At 45.0% G+C, this 19,065-nt stretch overlaps 1 protein-coding gene across 3 annotated transcripts in view; it reads left to right on the forward strand.

Moving 5' to 3' along the window:
• SLC1A4 (solute carrier family 1 member 4) overlaps window positions 1-11,691 on the forward strand; it is a 33,978-nt gene extending 22,287 nt beyond the window's left edge. Inside the window, exons 4-8 of one of the 3 annotated variants that reach the window (XM_044660690.1) lie at window positions 476-651; window positions 3,536-3,769; window positions 6,757-6,951; window positions 8,690-8,824; window positions 10,978-11,691. In XM_044660690.1, the coding sequence (XP_044516625.1) occupies window positions 476-651; window positions 3,536-3,769; window positions 6,757-6,951; window positions 8,690-8,824; window positions 10,978-11,212 (975 nt within the window). In that variant the 3' untranslated portion in view covers window positions 11,213-11,691. Of the gene's footprint in view, window positions 1-475; window positions 652-3,535; window positions 3,770-6,756; window positions 6,952-8,689; window positions 8,825-10,977 lie in introns of those variants that run through there. The other 2 variants (XM_044660691.1, XM_044660692.1) reach the window with 2 other exon arrangements.
• The last annotated feature ends 7,374 nt before the right edge of the window (window positions 11,692-19,065 follow it).

Consider the following 19,065-nt stretch of genomic DNA (forward strand, 5'->3'; position numbering starts at 1 on the left):
ATTGAGGCCACCAAAACTTTAGAAAACTCAGTTTTTTAAAAAGGCTTCTCTGAAGAAAGGTTCTGTCTTTATTGTCTCTACCCTTTTTGTACCAACAGCCACCTTATTTATTTTGCCCTACAAAAGCCTTCTTTCCCATCTGTACCCTTCAGCACTCTTGTTGTGTCCCTTTCTCCCTCCCTCTCAGGAATACCTCTTACTTTTCAGTGATGGCATTTCATGTGATTGGTCCCCAGCCAGAGCTTCTAATTCATAGTTTCCCATTCAACCCCTTCAAGTTTCTTTTTCTGTCTCCTGGGCTTCCTTCCTCTTTCTTTCACAGGTGTCTTTAAAAAGGAAGGGGGGAAAAACTGCTTCTTTCTGTTTTCCCCTTGGCCATGTTTCAACCTGGCCTGAAAACCCAGTGGGGCAGATTTAAATATCTCACGTGTTCTCCCACAGTGAGAAGGGAAGCCTGACCGCTGTATCTCCTCAGCCCATGCAGGTCCCCTATGGCACAGAGATCGAAGGGATGAACATTTTGGGTTTGGTCCTCTTTGCCCTGGTCTTAGGAGTGGCTTTGAAAAAGCTAGGCTCAGAAGGAGAAGAACTGATCCGTTTCTTCAATGCCTTCAATGAGGCAACCATGGTGCTAGTGTCTTGGATTATGTGGTAAGTGGAACTTCCTCCTCATATCCCCAAGTGCATCCTGCCCTGCACCCCAAATAAGAATGTAGAACTTGTCACTGGAGCAGACCCTCAGTCCCCTTAGCTCTGGGATCCATCAGTGACCAAGGCACTCAGGAATGGTTCATAAGAGGGCACAGTGGGATACTGAGGAGAGGAGCACCATCTCCAAAATCTGGGTTCAAATCCCAACTGTGATGCTTACTGCCTGCATCTTGTGTGACCTCGAGCAAATGATTTAACCTCACTGTACCGGTTTCTTTATCTATTAAATGAAGGGGTTGGGCTAGGTGGCCTTCAGAGCCCCTTCCAATTTAGATCTGTAAACCCTATGATCTTATTTACTTGTCCTCCCTGATGTCAACCTCAAAAGTACCTCATATGTCAAATCCAAATTGCTTCCTCATTTCCTATTTATCACATCAATAGTCCCACTACTGACAATAGGTATGGCTCTTTCATTGCTAAATATAATTAAACTTAACTTGAATCTGTTTATATTTTCAACCTGTATCATCTCTTGAAAGTATGGACTTTAATAAGTTTGTAATTTACTATATAAAACAGTTTTGTCCCAAAACTACCAGTTTTCAAGGGCCCTTGTTCTGTTCTCTAGGAGTTAATGGAACCAATCAGTGTTACCCTATTTATATTCTTCATACGTTTAAAGGTTTTTATTATATCCTTTCATAGTGTTTCAACACTAAAGGATCCTGATTTTTTTTAATTCTCTAAAATAATTAACAACCATCTCCTGCTTGGACAAGTTTGAAAATAAGAATTTTCTGATTTGACTTTAACTTGACTCTCAATTTTTTTTAAATTCTGAATTTAACAATCTAAAAAACAATGGAAGCATTTAAGTAGGACAGAAGAAATTATATGTGAAATTTATAATTTATACATACAGCTTATTTTTTGAGCATATAATAAATTAAATATGCTACTTTGACTTGATTCAAACTGCCTGCCCCAAAATAACCACTATTTTTTATTAATGTCATTAAGAATGTGACCCTTTGAAACACACATGCTTATTTTTGCCCTCAATAACCAGGACAATTTGCTTATCAGAATCCAGTTTCTTTGTGTATTAAGTTCCACCCATCATCAGTCATAACATCTGGGGCTTATCTTCATACATACCTTTTCATCCACAAAGCACTTTCCTCTATATAACCTTATAAGATTCCCAACCCTTCCCCTTTTCAGAGAAATTCCTGGAAAGGAAATGTTTTAGTTAATATTTTATAGATGAAGAAGGAAAGATTCTTAGAAGCTGGTGGAAATTCTAAGAATGGGTGGGAAGGCAAGTAGAGCCCCCTGCATCCCGTATTTATCTTTCCCAACTTGAGACATCCTGTGTTGGTTTTGATTTTACCCATGTAAACATTTCAGCTTTGTATCACTGATGTTGTTTGGGGAAAGATCTGACACTTTCAGAAGGAAAAAGCTATTGGGGTTTTCAAATCACACTCTACCAGTTTGCAATTTTTGGCCTGGTGGCTTCCTAAAGCTAGTGTCCTAGGGCAGCTCTTTGTCAAGCATTGCCTTATTAAGTCCCTTTTATCTATAACCAACAGTGACATAGTCATTCATACTTTCAAGTAGATGAGTTGTCAGTGTTTTATAAGGCAAATCCCTAGGCAGTCCAGGACTAGCTTGATATTTTTTACCCAAAAAACAGACTTTACATAAAAACACAATTTAAAATATCCTGATCAATGGATCCTTCAGGTGCCTTGACCAGATTTAAGAGTGATCTTAATCATTTTTGCTACCGATTCCTCTTTCCATTCCACCTATCTCCTTCCCAAACCTAAGCCCCCTGTTCATTTCTTCTAATAAATAAAACAATTGAAGTTATGTTCTTTCTAGCCTAGGTTTCAAGATTAGCTGTCTTTCTCTAACCATAACCTTCTCCATAATAATCTCTGTGCCCTAGGGATATGCCTGGTGTTGTTTTAAATATTTCTGCATACCAAAATCAGTAGCCCTTTCACATAAAATCAGTTTAAGTCAGAATAGAACCAGAAAACCTTCCCAAAAGATGTAGTTGTGTCAATTCAGCAATTCCACAGGTAGTCATTAATCCCTTGTGTTTATCAATGGGAAAATAGGCAACAGAAATTAAATGTAACCAAGGTTATAAAACAAGCAGAAGTTATATGCAGGCTCCCAGAGTTTGATCTTATCCTTCATCCCACTTTTAGAAGGCATTCTTATTGAGTTCCATTCTTTAGGAAGAGAAACCTCATATAGCCCAAGGAAGAAGCCAAGATTTTGGTCATGTGTTTACTGCCAATTAATTGTGGCTTTAAATCAATCAATGAAGAAAAAACCCTTCTTCAGTTATCTGGCCTCTGAACCTTCCCTACTTTAATATGGATATTACTATTTACTCACACTTTTATCAACTGGGAAATAGTCAATAGAGGTTAGATAAAACCTAACACAAATCAGAAAGCAAGCAGTAGCAGCACAAGTAAAATTTAAGCTCAGAAACCCAAGTCTGACCTCATATTGCATCCCACTAAAAGAAGGTCTTTGTACTGGGTTCCATTCTTCAGTAAGACGAAAGTCAGATAATCTAGGGAAGAAGCTAAAATTCTAGTCAGTGATCTACTCCCAGTTAATCATGACTTTGGACCAGTAAGTAAATCAAACTCTTCCTCAGTTTCCTAGGCCTATAAAATGGGAGAAATACCACCAATCTTCTCCTACCTTCACATGGGTATTGCAGACAAGAGAAAATAAATAAGACCAAAGTCCTCTGACTCCTGTAGCAGAGAGGCATTCTCTGTGTGGATGCTTTTAAACTAAAAGATCAAATACCTTTTCCAAAGAGTCTTTCATATTTATCTTATAGGTATGTTCCTCTAGGAATCATGTTCCTTGTTGGAAGTAAAATTGTGGAAATGAAAGACATTGTCACCTTGGTGACCAGTCTGGGAAAATACATCTTTGCATCAATTCTGGGCCACATCATCCACGGAGGAATTGTTCTGCCACTCATTTATTTTGTTTTCACTCGGAAAAATCCATTCCAATTCCTTCTTGGACTCCTCACACCATTTGCAACAGCCTTTGCGACTTGCTCCAGGTGAGTAGCCTCCAGGTGCCATTCTTAATTAGTGCCAACCAAAAACCAAATAGGTTCCTATGTCCCCACCTTTTCTCTAAAAGGACCCAGTTCCCCCAATATCCACATTCATGGAGAAGAAAAGAGATGAGGACAGTTACATAAACAAGTTCTGGGGTCATAAAACAGTTAGATTGGTCATCTCACTTTTAGCTATTGATTACCTAACTTTTCACAAATTGCCAAGGTTGGAGGAGGTGGGGGGGGGGGTATGTTTTTGGATTTGTCCATTTAATCCATTAAATATCTGTTAAGTCTTATGTGCCAAGGACTGGCCAAAGACAGAAACAAAACAGCCTCAGCCTTCAAGGAGTTTGTGCTCTACTCCTGGGATGTGACATATATGAATGTACACAAATAAATAAAAAATATGTCTGTATATGTGTATAGTTAGATAGACATTTAGATAGACTGAAAAGACAGACTAGATAGATGATTGATATATGGATGATACATGTAGATAGAAGATTGAGAGGTGTTAGAGAGACAGATAGATAGATAGATAGATAGATAGACAGACAGACAGACAGACAGATAGATAGATAGATAGATAAATAGATAGAATTATAGATAGTAGTGCAAGCTAATTGAGATGAGAGAAAGAGAATCCCTAACAATTGCAGAAAAAGGTAGGACAAGTTTCAAGACAGACCTCCAGGCCTTTTTCCCCGGCTGTCCTCCAGGACTGGAGCTCACCATCTACCAGAAGCCATTCCCAGTGCCCCTTCCTGCCAGTGCCTTCTCTTTATTGGTTATCCCAGTTTGTCCTGCCTCTCTCACGCACACTCAGCTGTGCTCAGGCTGTCTCTCACATTACATTGTGAGCTCTTTTGAGGAGAGGAAATCCCTTTTTGCCTTTCTTTGAATCCCTAGTGCTTAGCCCAGTGCCCTAGAACAGAGTAGGTGCTTAATAAATGCATGTTGATGGACTGCCTTTTGTAGGCAGCAGCACCTAAATTGTGCTTGGAAAGACATTGGGGGCTCTGGGAGGTGGAGGTGGGGTGGAAGAAATGCATTTCAGACTTTCAGGTTCAAATTCCCTTCTTACCATTCCCGTCTCAAGGAAGCAGACAGAAGTCATCTGGAGTAGCCTAGTTGTGTTGCCCTAGAACAGCAGCCCGCCTCCACCACAGCCAATGAAAATCTGGCCTGTGGTAAAGTAAGCAGATTAGCTCAGTAAGGAAGCATGTTCTGGGTTAGTGCCTGGGTTGTTGAGCTCTCACTCCCTGAGAAGAGGTCAGGAGGTATGCTATTGGCCCCAGAGGGCAGACCTAAGACGGGAAGCTATTGCCGAGAAACAAATTTTGCCTCCAGTCAAGTCAACAAACATTTCCTAAACTGCTCACGTTGTCCAGAGTCCTCCAGATACAAAGACAGACCAAAAGATGATCCCTGTGTTTTTAAATTGCACCCAGTTTAATGGGGGACAGCCTGCAAAGGACCATGTCCAAATAAGATCGATACAGGATTATGTGGAGGTAATGGTCAGAGCGAAGGCACTAGCTTTACAGAGGATCAGGAATGGCTTCTTGCAGAAGATGAGACACTGCTGGGGCCTCAAAAATCCAAGGAAGCCTGAAGGCAGAGAGGAGAAGGGAATGAGTTCCAGGTATGGGAGAGAACCAGTGAAAATGTCCAGAATTGGAAGCTGTCGAGCACTACTCAAGGAATGTTCTTCATTTCCTCCATAGAAGGAAATTCTTCCTAACAATTAAAAGGGTTTGGAAGTAAAATGGATTGTTCTAGGAAGCAGGAGCTTTCCTCTCAAGGAACAACGATACAGGGTTAGAGAACCACTTACCAGGGATATTAGAGAAAGGGCTCTTGTTCCGGTATGGGTGAGAGGAAATGATCATTGAGCTCCCAAACAACTCTGATTTTCTTAAGTGCAAATTTAGGAAATAAGACAAAAAGATTACAGTTGGATATTTACTACCTCTCCAAAATGATGGTATTAAGTAACACCAAAAGGTCACTTAGTTAATATTAAGGAGGGGCTGGGCTTTGTTAGCTTTTTTATATATTATTGTTTTCACTTAACAGAAATCCATTTTCTCTTCCTTTCCACAACTTCCCATTGAAAAACGAAAAGGAAAGGAAAAAGTAAGTTGCAACAAATATGCATACAAAACAGGGCCCCCCCCTTTCCATGTCTAATAAACACATCTCAGTTCACTGGCAATCCATCCCCTCTCCGGTAGGAAGTGTAAAGCCAGCTTGCTCATCAGGGCTCTGGAGTTATGGTTGAATATCCTGTTAATCAGAGTTCTTAAGTCTTTCAGAGTTGTTTGTCTTTAATATTGTTATGTAAGTCATTTTCCTGGTTCTGCTCAGTTCACTGCATTATTTTATATAATGTTCTTCCCAGGTTTCACTGAAGCCTCTTCAAAAACATGAATACATTTATTTTTTTTTAATTTTTTTAAACCCTTAACTTCTGTGTATTGACTTATAGGTGGAAGGTGGTAAGGGTAGGCAATGAGGGTCAAGTGATTTGCCCAGGGACACACAGCTGGGAAGTGTCTGAGGCCGGATTTGAACCTAGGACCTCCCGTCTCTAGGCCTGGCTCTCAATCCACTGAGCTACCCAGCTGCCCCGAATACATTTATTTTTAAAGAAAAGAGGGAAGCCACTAAGTAGTTCAATGGTTAAAGAACCAGGCCTAGAGAAGGGAGGTCTTGGATTCAAATTTGGCCTCAGACACTTCCTAGCTGTGTGACTCTGGGCAAGTCACTTAATCCCCATTGCCTAGCCTTTACCGCTCTATTGCCTTGGAACCAATCCACAGGAGTGATTCTAAGACAAGAAGGTGAGGGTTTAAAAGGGAGGAAGAAAGAGGTAAAAAATAAATGTTATGCTGTGAATCATTTTAAGACCCATAAAGAGGTTCTGAATTGGATTTGACTGGGCAGACTGTTGCCATCTTAATTTCTTTTGTTCCCTCTAGCTCAGCAACTCTGCCATCCATGATCAAATGCATCGAAGAAAATAACGGTGTAGATAAGAGGATCAGCAGGTTCATTCTTCCCATCGGGGCCACCGTGAACATGGACGGGGCGGCCATCTTCCAGTGTGTGGCCACTGTGTTCATTGCCCAGCTGAATAACGTGGAGCTGAATGCCGGACAGATATTCACCATTCTGTAAGTTCCCCTCTCTGAGGCGGGGGCACAGTTTTTTCAGGGATTTTCTGGTATCCAGAACATTCCAAAGCGGAAAGAACATGAGGACAAAAAAGACTTTCCCCAGGCTCCATATGTACTCAGAAGGCTTGAGGCTCGGTTGTACCAGAGGAATAAGAATAGTAAGTCACCTTTCGGAAAACAGGGGTCCCCCCCTTGAGGATAAGGTAATAGTGGCTCCCTGAGGAGGGGAGTCCTAAGCCATTCTCCCCAGTGCCCTAAAGGATGTGTCTTCCGTTTTCTTATTGAACAACGAGCAAGGTGTAATGGGGGAGGGGGTGGGGCGCTAGTGGCTAGGAACGGAAGGGTGGTGGGGGAAGGGGCAGCCAGTGTGGACACCTGCCAAGGTGGCTCTGAAAGCCAGGGCACGCTGGAGCTCCCTAACTCTCCTAGGAATGAGGGTCGCTATTAGGGCCACAGTGCATAAGGGACTCCGTGTTAACACAGCAAACTCACACAGTGATCCGGAAACAAACGGGATTGTGTCAGGCGAGCTCCAAGGGGCTCTTACCTCTCGAAGGGTAGATGATGTAGATGGCGGAGGGGGAGGCCAGCGTTCTACAAACAGTTAAGTCGGTGCAGCCTGAAGTCAAGAAGACTCGAGATCTGATCCAGGCCCAGATCCTGGGCAAGTCTGGGAACCGCCTCTTGATTCAGTTTCCTCCTTTGTAAAATGGGGGTGATAATAGCACCTGCATCCGAACGATGTTGTAAGACCCCAGAGAGAATGATTGCAGCACTAGAGGCTCACGCTCTGTGTAGAGATGCTCGTAACTGTTACTGTTATTACTGAGAGTAGGAGCTGGCGTTGCTAACCAGGAGGCTACGCAGAAGTCATTCCTAGAGCGCCCTCTCTCGGCGGCCACTCGTTCTGCACTCGTTGTCTCAGGGTCTCGCATGGCGGAGGAATGTCTCCGCTAAGGGACAGGCCTCATCGTCAGACTTGGGCTGAGCCCAGCTTAGCCGGCTTATTTGGGAGCCTGGTGTGTTTCCAGGTGCTTGAAGCCATTCCAGTAGGTCAAAGCTGCCAGTTTTCCCTCTTCTCGGAAACCTTTTCAGGACGCCAGTCCCCCCACCCCCAGCCAGTGAGGAGGCCCAGAAGGTGTGGCCCATACAGGGTTAATAATTCTGTGGGTTCTCAAAGGCTGAGCCAGCAGGGCACCAGCGTGGGCAGCTCTTACCAGGCTGGAAAGGCCTCAGACAGATCGCAGACAGACTATGAACTTCTTTCACAAGGGGAGGACCCAGATTCAGAGATGCTATGAAATAACGGTCACAAGAGTCAGCACTTTAAGGCTGGCCAGGCTGATGGGTAGTTTAGGGAAGCACGGTGGGATGCCTTTTTATTATGACCATCCTGGTACTATTATTGCATCCATTTTACAGATGAGAAAACTGAGGCATATAGGCATTAAGTGACCTGCCCGGGACCACCCACATAGTGTGTGAGGCAGGACTTAAACTTGGGTTCAAGTCAGGTGTTCCTGACTCCAAACTTCCGTACCAGTTAGACAGCACATCACCCATTTGGCCACAGTGGCTCTCCTAGGAGCGCCAGGGGTGGGAGAGTGGGCGGAGACTCTCCAGTCTGAGTCACGGGTCTTAGGTAACAGCTAAGCCTCCTCACACCCAGCCCACATTGGTGCAGTGCTGTGAGCCGGGCAGCCACACTGACCACCTGTGCCTTGCACCCTTGCAGAGTGACCGCCACGGCAGCCAGCGTGGGAGCAGCCGGTGTGCCGGCAGGCGGAGTTCTCACTATCGCCATCATCCTGGAAGCCATTGGGCTGCCCACGCACGACCTCTCCTTGATCCTCGCTGTGGACTGGATCGTGTGGGTAACACCCCCCCCCATGGGAGGTAGCGCCTCTGTGGGTTGGAATCCTACCTTAGCCCCTGGGCACCCTTGACAAAACCCACTTCCTGTCCACCCCTAAAGCCAAACAGTTGGGAACGGAGACACCCACCCCCGAAAGAGGCGCCTCAGACCCTTTAATCAGCTTGGGGGGGGGGGGGAACCTTTCCTTGAGTCACGGGCAGTAACAAACCTCAGAGGGAGCTGTGCCCATTTTAATAGACGAGTAGGCCAAAACGCAGTGTTGGTCAGGCCCCCACCTAAGTTCCCAAACCGGGAAGGGGACATCAATCTACTGATAAACGTGTATCAGGCCCCTACCACAAAGACGGCTCCCGCCCTTAAGGACCAAAGACGGGAGGCGGCATACAAATATATGCAAAATAAGCAGCATACAGGATAAATAGGGAATAGTTTAACAGAGAAAGAATTAGGACTACTGGGGAAGGCTTCCTGTAGAAGATGGGATTTTAGTTGTTTTTAAAGAAAGCCAGAATGGGCAGCAACATGGCTCCGTGGATGGAGAGCCAGGCCCTGAGACGGGAGGTCCTGAGTTCAAATGTGGCCCGAGACTTCCTAGCGGTGTCATCCTGGGCGAGTCCCTTAGCCCCCATGGCCTAGCCCTTACCACTGCCTGGGAACCACTACACAGTACTGAGGCTAAGTGGGATGTAAGAGCTTAAGATACATACATACCTAAAATGAAGGAAACCAGAGCAGCCAGCAGGTGGCGCTCAGCAGGTAGAGTATGTCCATACTGTCCGTCTCCTCAGGCGGAGTGAGCTGCACCCAGCCCTTCTAAAGGCTAGATCGTCCTAGACGCAAGCCTGGGGGCTTTCCATTTCAGAAACAATCCGGTCCCTTTCCTTGGTAGAGTTCCTCTGGGCCGGAGTAGAGCCTGGGTTCCGGGAGGGACGGGCTCTTCGCTAGGACTGGGAGCTCTTGGGAGGGATGAAGGAGGGGATCAGAGACATCCGGGACTTTTCTTCTGGGGCTTCCGCTTCTTCCTGTACTTCTTCCTGTACTAAGAGGCAGCTTCAGGACACCACTGGCTGTAAAGCTGGTGAGGGGGTACGCAACCTGGAGGCCCGAGATGGACAGTGGACGGGAGACTCGGACCCCGAGGGGCCTCCAGCCACCTACCCCTGTCTCTTTCTCTCCTGGACTACCAGCACCCCCCTTCCGAGTTGGGACCACCATTCTCTATTATACAAAAACTTCAGATGGCCTTCCTGTCTGTAAAATGAGCTGAAGAGAAAGCCTTGTCTCTCTGGGAGGGTCTTGGCTGTCGCAGGCTCTAGGACAGTGATGGCGGGCCAACAGCATGGGGGCCAAAGATGGCATGTAGAACGCTCTGTGGGCACACAGCCACCCTCCCCCACTTCCCCACTCCTCCAGTTTGTTACTAGAAAGGCAGAGAGACTTGGGTGGAGCTGCTCCCCTCCCCCTCCCCACTGTGCCTGCCCACCTTGTTTCACGTCCCATGCCCCCTCTGCCTAGCAGCCCATTGGGGGCGCCTTCTCCCTTCCCTGGGGGGGGGGGGGGCACACCTAGCACTTGGTGTAGGGGAGGGGCCGCACTCCATCCGCCATTACACCGGAGCTGTGTGAAGAGCCAGGAGCACGTGAGGGCGCTAGCAGGTGCCCTGCTAGATTACACAAGGGAGGGTCCTGAGGACACCCTTAGTTTATGCTTCCCTGTCCAGGATCCTAGGCTAAGACCTAGAAGGGTCTTAAAGCGATCTAGTCAGGTGCCCTCATTTTATTGTATTGAATTGTATTTTTTAAACCCTTACTTCTGCCTTAGAATCACTCCTGTGTATTTGTAAGGGCAGGCAATGGGGCCGTCACCCAGCGAGGAAGTGTCTCCAGTCTCTGGGCCCACGGAGCGCCCTTCAGCTCCCTTATTTTAAAGGCAAGGAGCCCGGGCCCAAGTCACAGAGAGACAAGGCCAAGATTGGAGCCCGGCCTCGGGGTCCAGTACCCAGACTTGGCAGACGCCACACGTGTGTCTGCTATTCTGTGTGACACCACCGAGCTGTAGATTATCCCCCGTGGCTGTTGTGCTGAGATGGGCTGGCCTAAGCCTGGCGAGGCCCTAACAGCATCTTATTTCCTCTGTGGACCTCACAGGGACCGGACCACCACGGTGGTGAACGTGGAAGGGGATGCCCTGGGGGCCGGCATCCTCCATTATCTGAATGAGAAGGCCACTCGGAAGGCGGACCACGAGCTCTGCGAGGTGAAAGTCGAGGCGGTCCCCAACTGCAAGTCAGAGGAGGAGACGTCCCCCCTGGTGACCCACCGAAACCCGGCTCCTGCTCCGGCAGATGGCCCCGAGTTAGAGTCCAAGGAGTCGGTCCTGTGAGCCATGGGGCCGGCCCTGCCACAGCTGGACCCAGCCCGCTTCGTGGACTTGTTCCTCGTGGGGGGGGGGGGCACTTGTGCCCTTTAACTGCACCCTGAGGCTTCCCCGCGGGACCCTTTATCCTGAAGCGCAACAAACACTTCCATGTTTCTCTCTATTCGTGTACAGACACCGCTGTGTGTGTGCGTGTACCTGCGTGTGTGCGGGCATACGTGTGAATCTCTGTTCTAAACCTCCTCCGGGAGCCCTGTCACCAGCACGGGTGGGTTAACGCTTGGCAAAAAGCAAATGTGTTCTCCACAAAAGGCTGCTTAGCGCCAGGAGAAGCCCACCTTTGTGGCTTGGAGAGGGCAGGACTCCCCAACCTAGCCAACGAGCAGTAGGAAACAAAAATACATTTAGAAATTGGCTTTCTCCTTCCGCTCTCCTTCACCTACCATTCCGACCTCCCCAGCAAATAGAATAATAAAGCGAGAACATTCCAGCCGTGTGCATGTGGCTCCTGGAACCCTGGTGGTACGGGGCCAAAGGAGAGCTCTTCTCCTGGCTGGAGCCTCCCCCGCCTGCCCTGCAGGGGCCCCCCATCCCCACATGCACACCTCCCCAAGGATCCCTTCGCTGACCTCTGCCATCCAGAATTCTGGCCCAGCTGCCTTGTGTGTCTGGGAATTAATTCTGGTTTGGTGGAAGGTCACCAGATCCTGCTTCCTGTGGTGCTGTCTCATGTGTGAGAGTGAGAGAGGCAGACAGAGAATTCTTTATTTCATCCAAGTATTTAATTCTGCTACTCCATCCCTTAGGGTGACCCAGCCCACAAGGGCACCCTGTAATCCAGGTCCCCTTGGCTGTTTTGGGTGGAACTTTGTGTACTTTAAAAGGAAATGACTGGGGGTGTGGGGGATCAAAAACTGGACAACATGCCCTGCATTCTTCCAGTGGCCCGCTGGCTCCATCTAAATCATACTTTGTGAGAGGTTTGGGTGCATTGTGCAAAGACAAGGTATGCCTATTAGAAAGGCTAAGACCCTCATGGGAGGAGACCACGGAACTATTTCTGACATTGGTACTGAATCATTGGGTGACCTGGCAAGTCACTGTGCCTCACTCTTCCCTCTCCCCCTAATCTGTAAAATGGGGTCGATGATACCTGTCTTCTACCTACCTCACAGGGGTTTGGTGAGGCCAGCTCAGAAAAGACCAGTGAGCTCCTTTAGAGGAAATATCTGGGAGGTATTTTTATTTAATGACCAAGACAATAACTTTGTCCAAACAGGCATTCATCATAGTCATTCAGACTGACTTTTCTAAGCAGAGCCTTGTTCCGTGTGTGTATGTATGTATAAACACAAGCCTCCATTGCATTGCATGAAATTGTGTGTGTGTGTGTGTATGTGTTTATAATGAGTTCAATCAGTTCTTTGCTAGATTTTCTTAGTAATGCAAGGTTTCAACCCCTTCAATCACTGTCCTCCCTCCACCCTTGGTTTTCTTCATTGGGGTGAATGAAAGGGACGTTCTGGCATTCGGACGTAGCTAGAGTTCACAGCTCTGGGCATCCATGACCACAGCATACCTTCAGCTACGTTTAAGATGGGCACCATGACCCAACCCAAACTGACGCATATCCCGCCCTCCTCATTTACCCTGCATCCCTAGGGCTTAGCACGGTGCCTGGCACATAGTAGGCGCTTAACCAATGTCTTATCGATTGATGGGTGGCTTGAAAGGGCCAGACAGAGGCTGGCAGGGCTGGGAGCGTCCTTCCCTCCCGCCTCCTCCCCACATGTCCCCCATCTGTGTGTGTACCCTGGGCCTGTGCCCAGGCAGGAGGCAGGAGGGACACAAGGAGCAGACCAAAGTCCTTGGCGAGCTCCCTCTACGCCAGTGTGGCTAGACAGTCCTCTCCCGGCAGCTGCGTGACAGCCCAGGCCTGCCTGGGCCCGAAATGGCCACTGGAAAAGGCAAGCAAGGTGCAGGCACACACTCCTCTCTCGCTCTTAGGCACAGGGGAGCTCGTTGCTAGGGACCTAGACATAAAGGGGCAGATAACAGTGTTTCTTCCCTTCCTCTTCAAGAGCTTTTTACACAATTAAGTCTTTTCTTCCTATTTCCCACTCCTCCTGCCCTAAAAAGCATATTTGGTGTACACTGATGGTTTGCTTTTTGTTTTAGTTAACCATTGAAAAGCAGTTTATTGAGCTCTTCCTTGCTTGGACTTTGACCAAACTGCAACAGAAATGAATGATCAGATGTCCTGGTTTGGTCCCCAGTTTCCCCCTTCATTCGCTCATTCAGACAAAGGTGATTATTTTGCAGGAAGGGAAAATGGAAAACTGGGAAAATCAAACCTAATAATACAAAAGAGGAGGACACTTAAGTTAATATATTCAGCTAATAAGTCCTCTTTGAGACATTTAAAGGAATGGGAATTTACAACTTTTTCTTTTAATTGGTCCAAGCCTTGGTTTTGTTTTGTTTTGTTTTGTTTTGTTTTGTTTTCTTGTAGAAGACATAAAACGAGGGTTAAGTCATTGCTTTCTCGGTGCCCATGACAAAGCCTTCCTAGTTGTTCTTTTTTTAATATTTGTTGTAAATGATGGTTCTCTCTACTAGCTCTTTCCTCTGTGTGTTTGTCACTTGCCTTAAAACAGCACAGTCTTTGTCAACAAATACATGATTTCTACTGGTTTCTGCTGCCTCTTTAGCCTTCTCTGTTCCACTCGTTCTATCAGGCCATATTTTAAGATGTGGTTTAAGGAGGTTATCACCAAAAGGAAGAACCAATAAGCATCTTCTTGGTAGGTGCCTTTGGTGAGCCTATTTTGGGATTTTTTTTGCTCTCCTATGCCAGTGAGGAGCATGGAATAGTGTGTGGGCCTGGCCTTGGAGTCAAGAAATGATAGCTTCAAGTTTTGTCCCTGATACATACTAGCTGAGTAACCAGGAGGTGAGTCACATAACCTCTCAGCATCTCTGACAACCCCTGTCAGACAATAAGTGGCAGAAGATTGTGGCCAGATGCAATGGGGGAGGAACTGATCATGTTGGAAGTTCTTCACACCAATACCTTGTGTTTTTGACTGCCCAAAAAAAATCCTCCATAGAAGAACACATCCCCAGTACTATCCCCAAATACCATATGGGGCAGTATAAGCCAAGTTAAGGCAAGGATAGCTCTTGATTCAAACAAATTCAACATGTAATAACTGACTTGCTACCAGGGAAATTTGGATTTCCTGCTTTTAAAAATAAGGAAACATCACTAAACAATTTTGGGTTGCCATTGGCACTAACATGGATCTCCAAGTCAACTTTCTGTGTTGCCTGGTAAACTGAGTCCTATCATGGCAACTTCTACCAACCTCCAACCAGTGTCATACACATTTCTTTCACTTTTCTATGCATAAAATTACAACACAACTAAAGAATCTATGTGGTGTGATAAAATAACCTTTAGATCAGTGATGGGCAAACTTTTTAAAGAGGGAGCCAAAGGAAAGGAAATGCTCATCTGTCAGTCTATTTCTAAGGCAACTCTTTGGAAGTTTCATTGAATTGTATCCTACTAGTTGTATTCATCAGATTAGGAATAATGTCACGAGGCCAGAACATTTCAGGGGGCTGCAGCTGGCCTACAGGCCGTAGTTTGTCCATCACTGCTTTAGATAATAACATTAGCCTACAATTTCACCTGGGAAGATTGAAGGACTGGATTTCAAGTGATGTAACTGTGAAAGAAGTAGAGCTAACTAAATAACATGTGATATCACTTGATCGAGATTTTTGCTCTCTTCACTCGACACTAATTGGCCTTGTTTTCAGTCAATATGTAGGATTGAAAAGAGAGAGAAGTCCGTGTTTGTAAGGGGACAAATGTGGCCCATCAGCTTGTGGCATTTTGAGAAGTGACTTTTCACTCTATCACTTTATTGGTGGTGAATATTTCAAAGCTGAGTCTTTGGGGAGTAGAAAGCACCAAAAGATTCAGACTCCTGAGGATCACTCAACTAAGAGGACCAAACTTTCCTCACTGGCTTCTTCTGTAGCGAGTGCAAAGGGTATTGGTAATAATTGGTTTATAATGTGGCAACCCTGAGTTAATTTGACCATAGTGGGGTCTTCTATGCCCAGGAAGGCAGAGAAATGAATGAATAAATTAAGCCTATAAAGTCCTCTGAAATGTTTAAAAAAAGGATTAACAATTTTAGCTTCCTTTTCTACTTTTACCTTTTGTGAATATGTCAGGAGGTTTGGATACAACTAGAATTGAGATGTGCTTCTTTCTGTGTTTCTCAAAAATGTTTCCTTGTTATCCTCTTTCTATTTGAAAAGGCTTTTTCAAACACCTACTGAAAGCCTTCTCTCTGCCTCTCAAAAACTCCATCTTAACCCTGGCTTTGCCTATTTTGAAATGTCAGGGCCTTCTAACTTGGACTGATTTCAGCCAGATGTTAAAAGATGGCCCATTATGCCCTCTATTTAATGGATACCATCTCATGTAACGTGGTCTTTACCCTTTTGGTATCTCAGCCAGTGCATAGTAGAAAATGGCAGAAGGGAAGTATCTCAAAGGCATGTTTTATCTATTGGGCGAGCGTTGGACCCAGTCCATCTGTGGTTCACTGGTTGCAAATTACTAAATCCAAACATCTATGGTAACCTCTGCCCTTACGTAACTTAGTTCAACGAAGGCCTCAGATAAAAGCAACCTCAACGGCAGCAAGCCTTTGGCAGAAAGTGTATGAAGTCTATAAGGGAAAGTCAGTATCTAGCATTTCTGCGACTCTTGGCTTCATCCTACTCCTAGCCGCTAGAGTCCTCACCTTCAAAACAAAGTTCTGCAAAGAGAAAGCCCAGGAAACTTCCAAAAATATGAACAAGTCCAGCTGGCTGTCATGAGTAATTCTCTTAATTAGATTGTAAAACCTCTGGAGCAAGGGCTGTATTCATTCATGCATGACGAATGTTTAAAACCACTCTAGTAACACCAAAAATAAATTATAACAGATAGCTAATTTGGAATTTGTGTTTAATAGGTTGTGTGCTGTCTTTAATAAGGAAGGAACTAATTAATCTGTCAAATAGTGGGTAAGTAGCCCATCAAAGCAGCCAGCAGTGGTACCTGAGATAGCCTTAGTTATACTCTTGCCAGTATACGCATGGAGAGTCATCTTATTGAAAAGACAGAGCAAGCAGTAGCTCAGGAGTACTTGTTGAGTGAAGTTTCCTGCCCTATGGAGCTTGCATTCAAGTCTTCTAGCTGGAGACAGCCCACACCTAACCTCCATCAGGTCTGAGAAACCACCTACTATCTTCCCAGGTTCACAAAGCATCAAAGGGCCTCTGGGAATACCCACTTCTAGGCGAAGTATACACTGTTGGGTACCTGGGAGCCCACCAGTGTGATGGCTGTCAAATCCTAGTGCTGCACTGGAATTTCTAACTTCATCCTCCTAAAGCCTGCCATATCTGCCATGCCTATTTTTTTCTCTTTTCTTTTTTAAAAAATGGAGAGACCAAGTGAGCTCGTTCTTCACATTTTTGAGCAATTTGATAAAGACGCACCCTTTTAAAAGTGAACTAGGTTACATCAAATTATGGAAAGAATGACTTGACCTAGCAGGTAACAAACTTAAGGAATACTTATGTAAGGAATTCACAAGGCTACTGGTGAAAATGCATATGGATTTCCCAAAGGATTTAGACACTTAATATGACAGAACCATAAAGGGTCACTAAGAAGTTGGGATATTTATCCTTGCTCTTTAAAGCTGAAATGAAGAAGGATAGTCATACCATCCTATTACCAGTTCTTTTGGGGTTGCTCCTAGAAAGGATACTGAATGGAATGGACAATGAGTAGAGCCCAGCAGGACAATTCCTTTGATGTTTGTTCATTTATTTTCTTTTTGTTGTTGTTGTTCATTTAAATTCTTTCTTTCTCTCTCCCTTTATCACTTTGTACCCTGGTTAGTTTCTTCTTTCTTTCCCTTCTCTACTGATGGCTTAGGCCAGCTAGTGACTCCTGTGGTCACCTGACGAAAAGAACACCCAACTTGTAGTTAAGAAAAAACCTGGATTCAAATCCTCCTTTCTATACTTCTTAATATATTTTTGCCCAAATCAATTAACTTTCCAAGGCCACCTCAGTTTCCTCATCTGCAAGACAAGGACAATAAGGAAGAAATGAAATGATGCTTATAAAACTCTTTAAAATATGAAAGCCCTTCATAAATATTGGTCCCCTAAAAACCTCAGCTCCCTTCAAAGCTCAGCTCAAATGCTGTGCTAGTCCTGGGCATTGACCACTTTCTGCCTCTTGAAATTACTTTATCTGTGCATATATTTTAGACTCTAATAAAGTGTACGCTGCTTGAGGGTAGGTAAATCAAGTATAGATGCTTTTTTTTGTTTGTTTTTGTCTGTGTTCAGTGCCTATGAAACAGTGCCTAGTGACTTGCTGGCACTCAACAAATGTTTTTAACAACTGCATTAAACTGAATGTATGATACTTTGGGCTTAAAGAGATTTCTGATTGTGTAGAAAATGCTATCTTTTATTATCTCCTTCTGGGCCTCCAGAACCTGTTAAAATTGAGGTTAAAACATGCACACACATACTGGATTTGATCCATCTTTTAAAAATAGCCAACATTTGAAGTTTAGGCACCATCACAGAACTCCAGAATCCGTGCTAAAAGAAAGTTATCCCTGCTGTGCTCCTGGCCTTATGATTTTAAAATGCCAGAATCAGCCAACTTAAATAATCAGCATACAAATTAATCACAATGTGGTCCCAAAGTTTTCCAAACAGTCCTGAATCAGTTTGCATCCTGTTGAAGTCATTAATGCGTCTCTACTTGTCAGTGTTTGTATCTTTTTTCACTTAGGGAGCCTGAAAGAGGAAGCCACATCCCGACAATCTGGCCTGTTCAGCCACAACAATCTGGCCTGTTCAGCCAGTCCGTGCCTCCACAATATGGGAGGATGTCGAGTCCAAAATGTAGCCCTGATAATATTTTGACAGTTGCTTAGAAGAAATCGGGCTTTCCAACAGAATTGTTGCTCACACAAGACTCAGTTCATGCCTTCCTCCACCCTTGAGCCCTATCACTTCCCATCCCACCTCCTCCCTCTGCCTCGCCACTCTCTGCAGCAGAACAACTATTAGCCAACCATCCAGTCTGGGTACCAGAATGATCACCCTCGGCTTCAGCATCTGCCTCCTAGCCAGGGAAGAGTCCTGTGTCTCCCCACCTCCCCCTAGTCCCCAGCCCTCCTCAGAGTGAGGACAATAACCTTCAGTTCTGGTTCACAAAGAGAATCAGTAATAACTCTGAGGGCAGAAGTAACCCTGAGAAATCTGAGGGGAGAGAGCCGTGTACATGACTTGGAAAGAAAGCCTCTTCCCAGGCAGACTTTGGGCCACAGATAGAGTCAAAGGGGACATAAAGGATATTTGGTTTGGGAGTTGTTTGGTTTTTTTTTTTTTAGTTGTTATTGCAGTTTTTACTGGATCTATTTCTTTGATAGAGTTCAAGTTCATTTGCCAATGAAGATAAGAACCTTCAACTTAGAATCTAAAAGTCGACTAGGTTACTGAAAAAGTAAGTGATTTGCCCAAGATCATAGTGTTGAGATAAATCACAAAGCACTTAACTATGCTTGTTATGAGCGTGTGTATATAAACACACAGACTTACAAACTTACTATGTGCCAGGCCCTGTGCTAATAACTAAATGCAAACCAACAAAAACAGAAGTCCCTGACCTCAAGGAGTTGGCATTCTTTTTTTTTTTTTTTTTTTTTTTTTTTTTTTTTTTTAACATTTATTAATATTCATTTTTAACGTGG

Source organism: Gracilinanus agilis, chromosome 2 (genome assembly GCF_016433145.1).
Source record: "Gracilinanus agilis isolate LMUSP501 chromosome 2, AgileGrace, whole genome shotgun sequence".
Lineage (NCBI taxonomy): Eukaryota > Metazoa > Chordata > Mammalia > Didelphimorphia > Didelphidae > Gracilinanus > Gracilinanus agilis.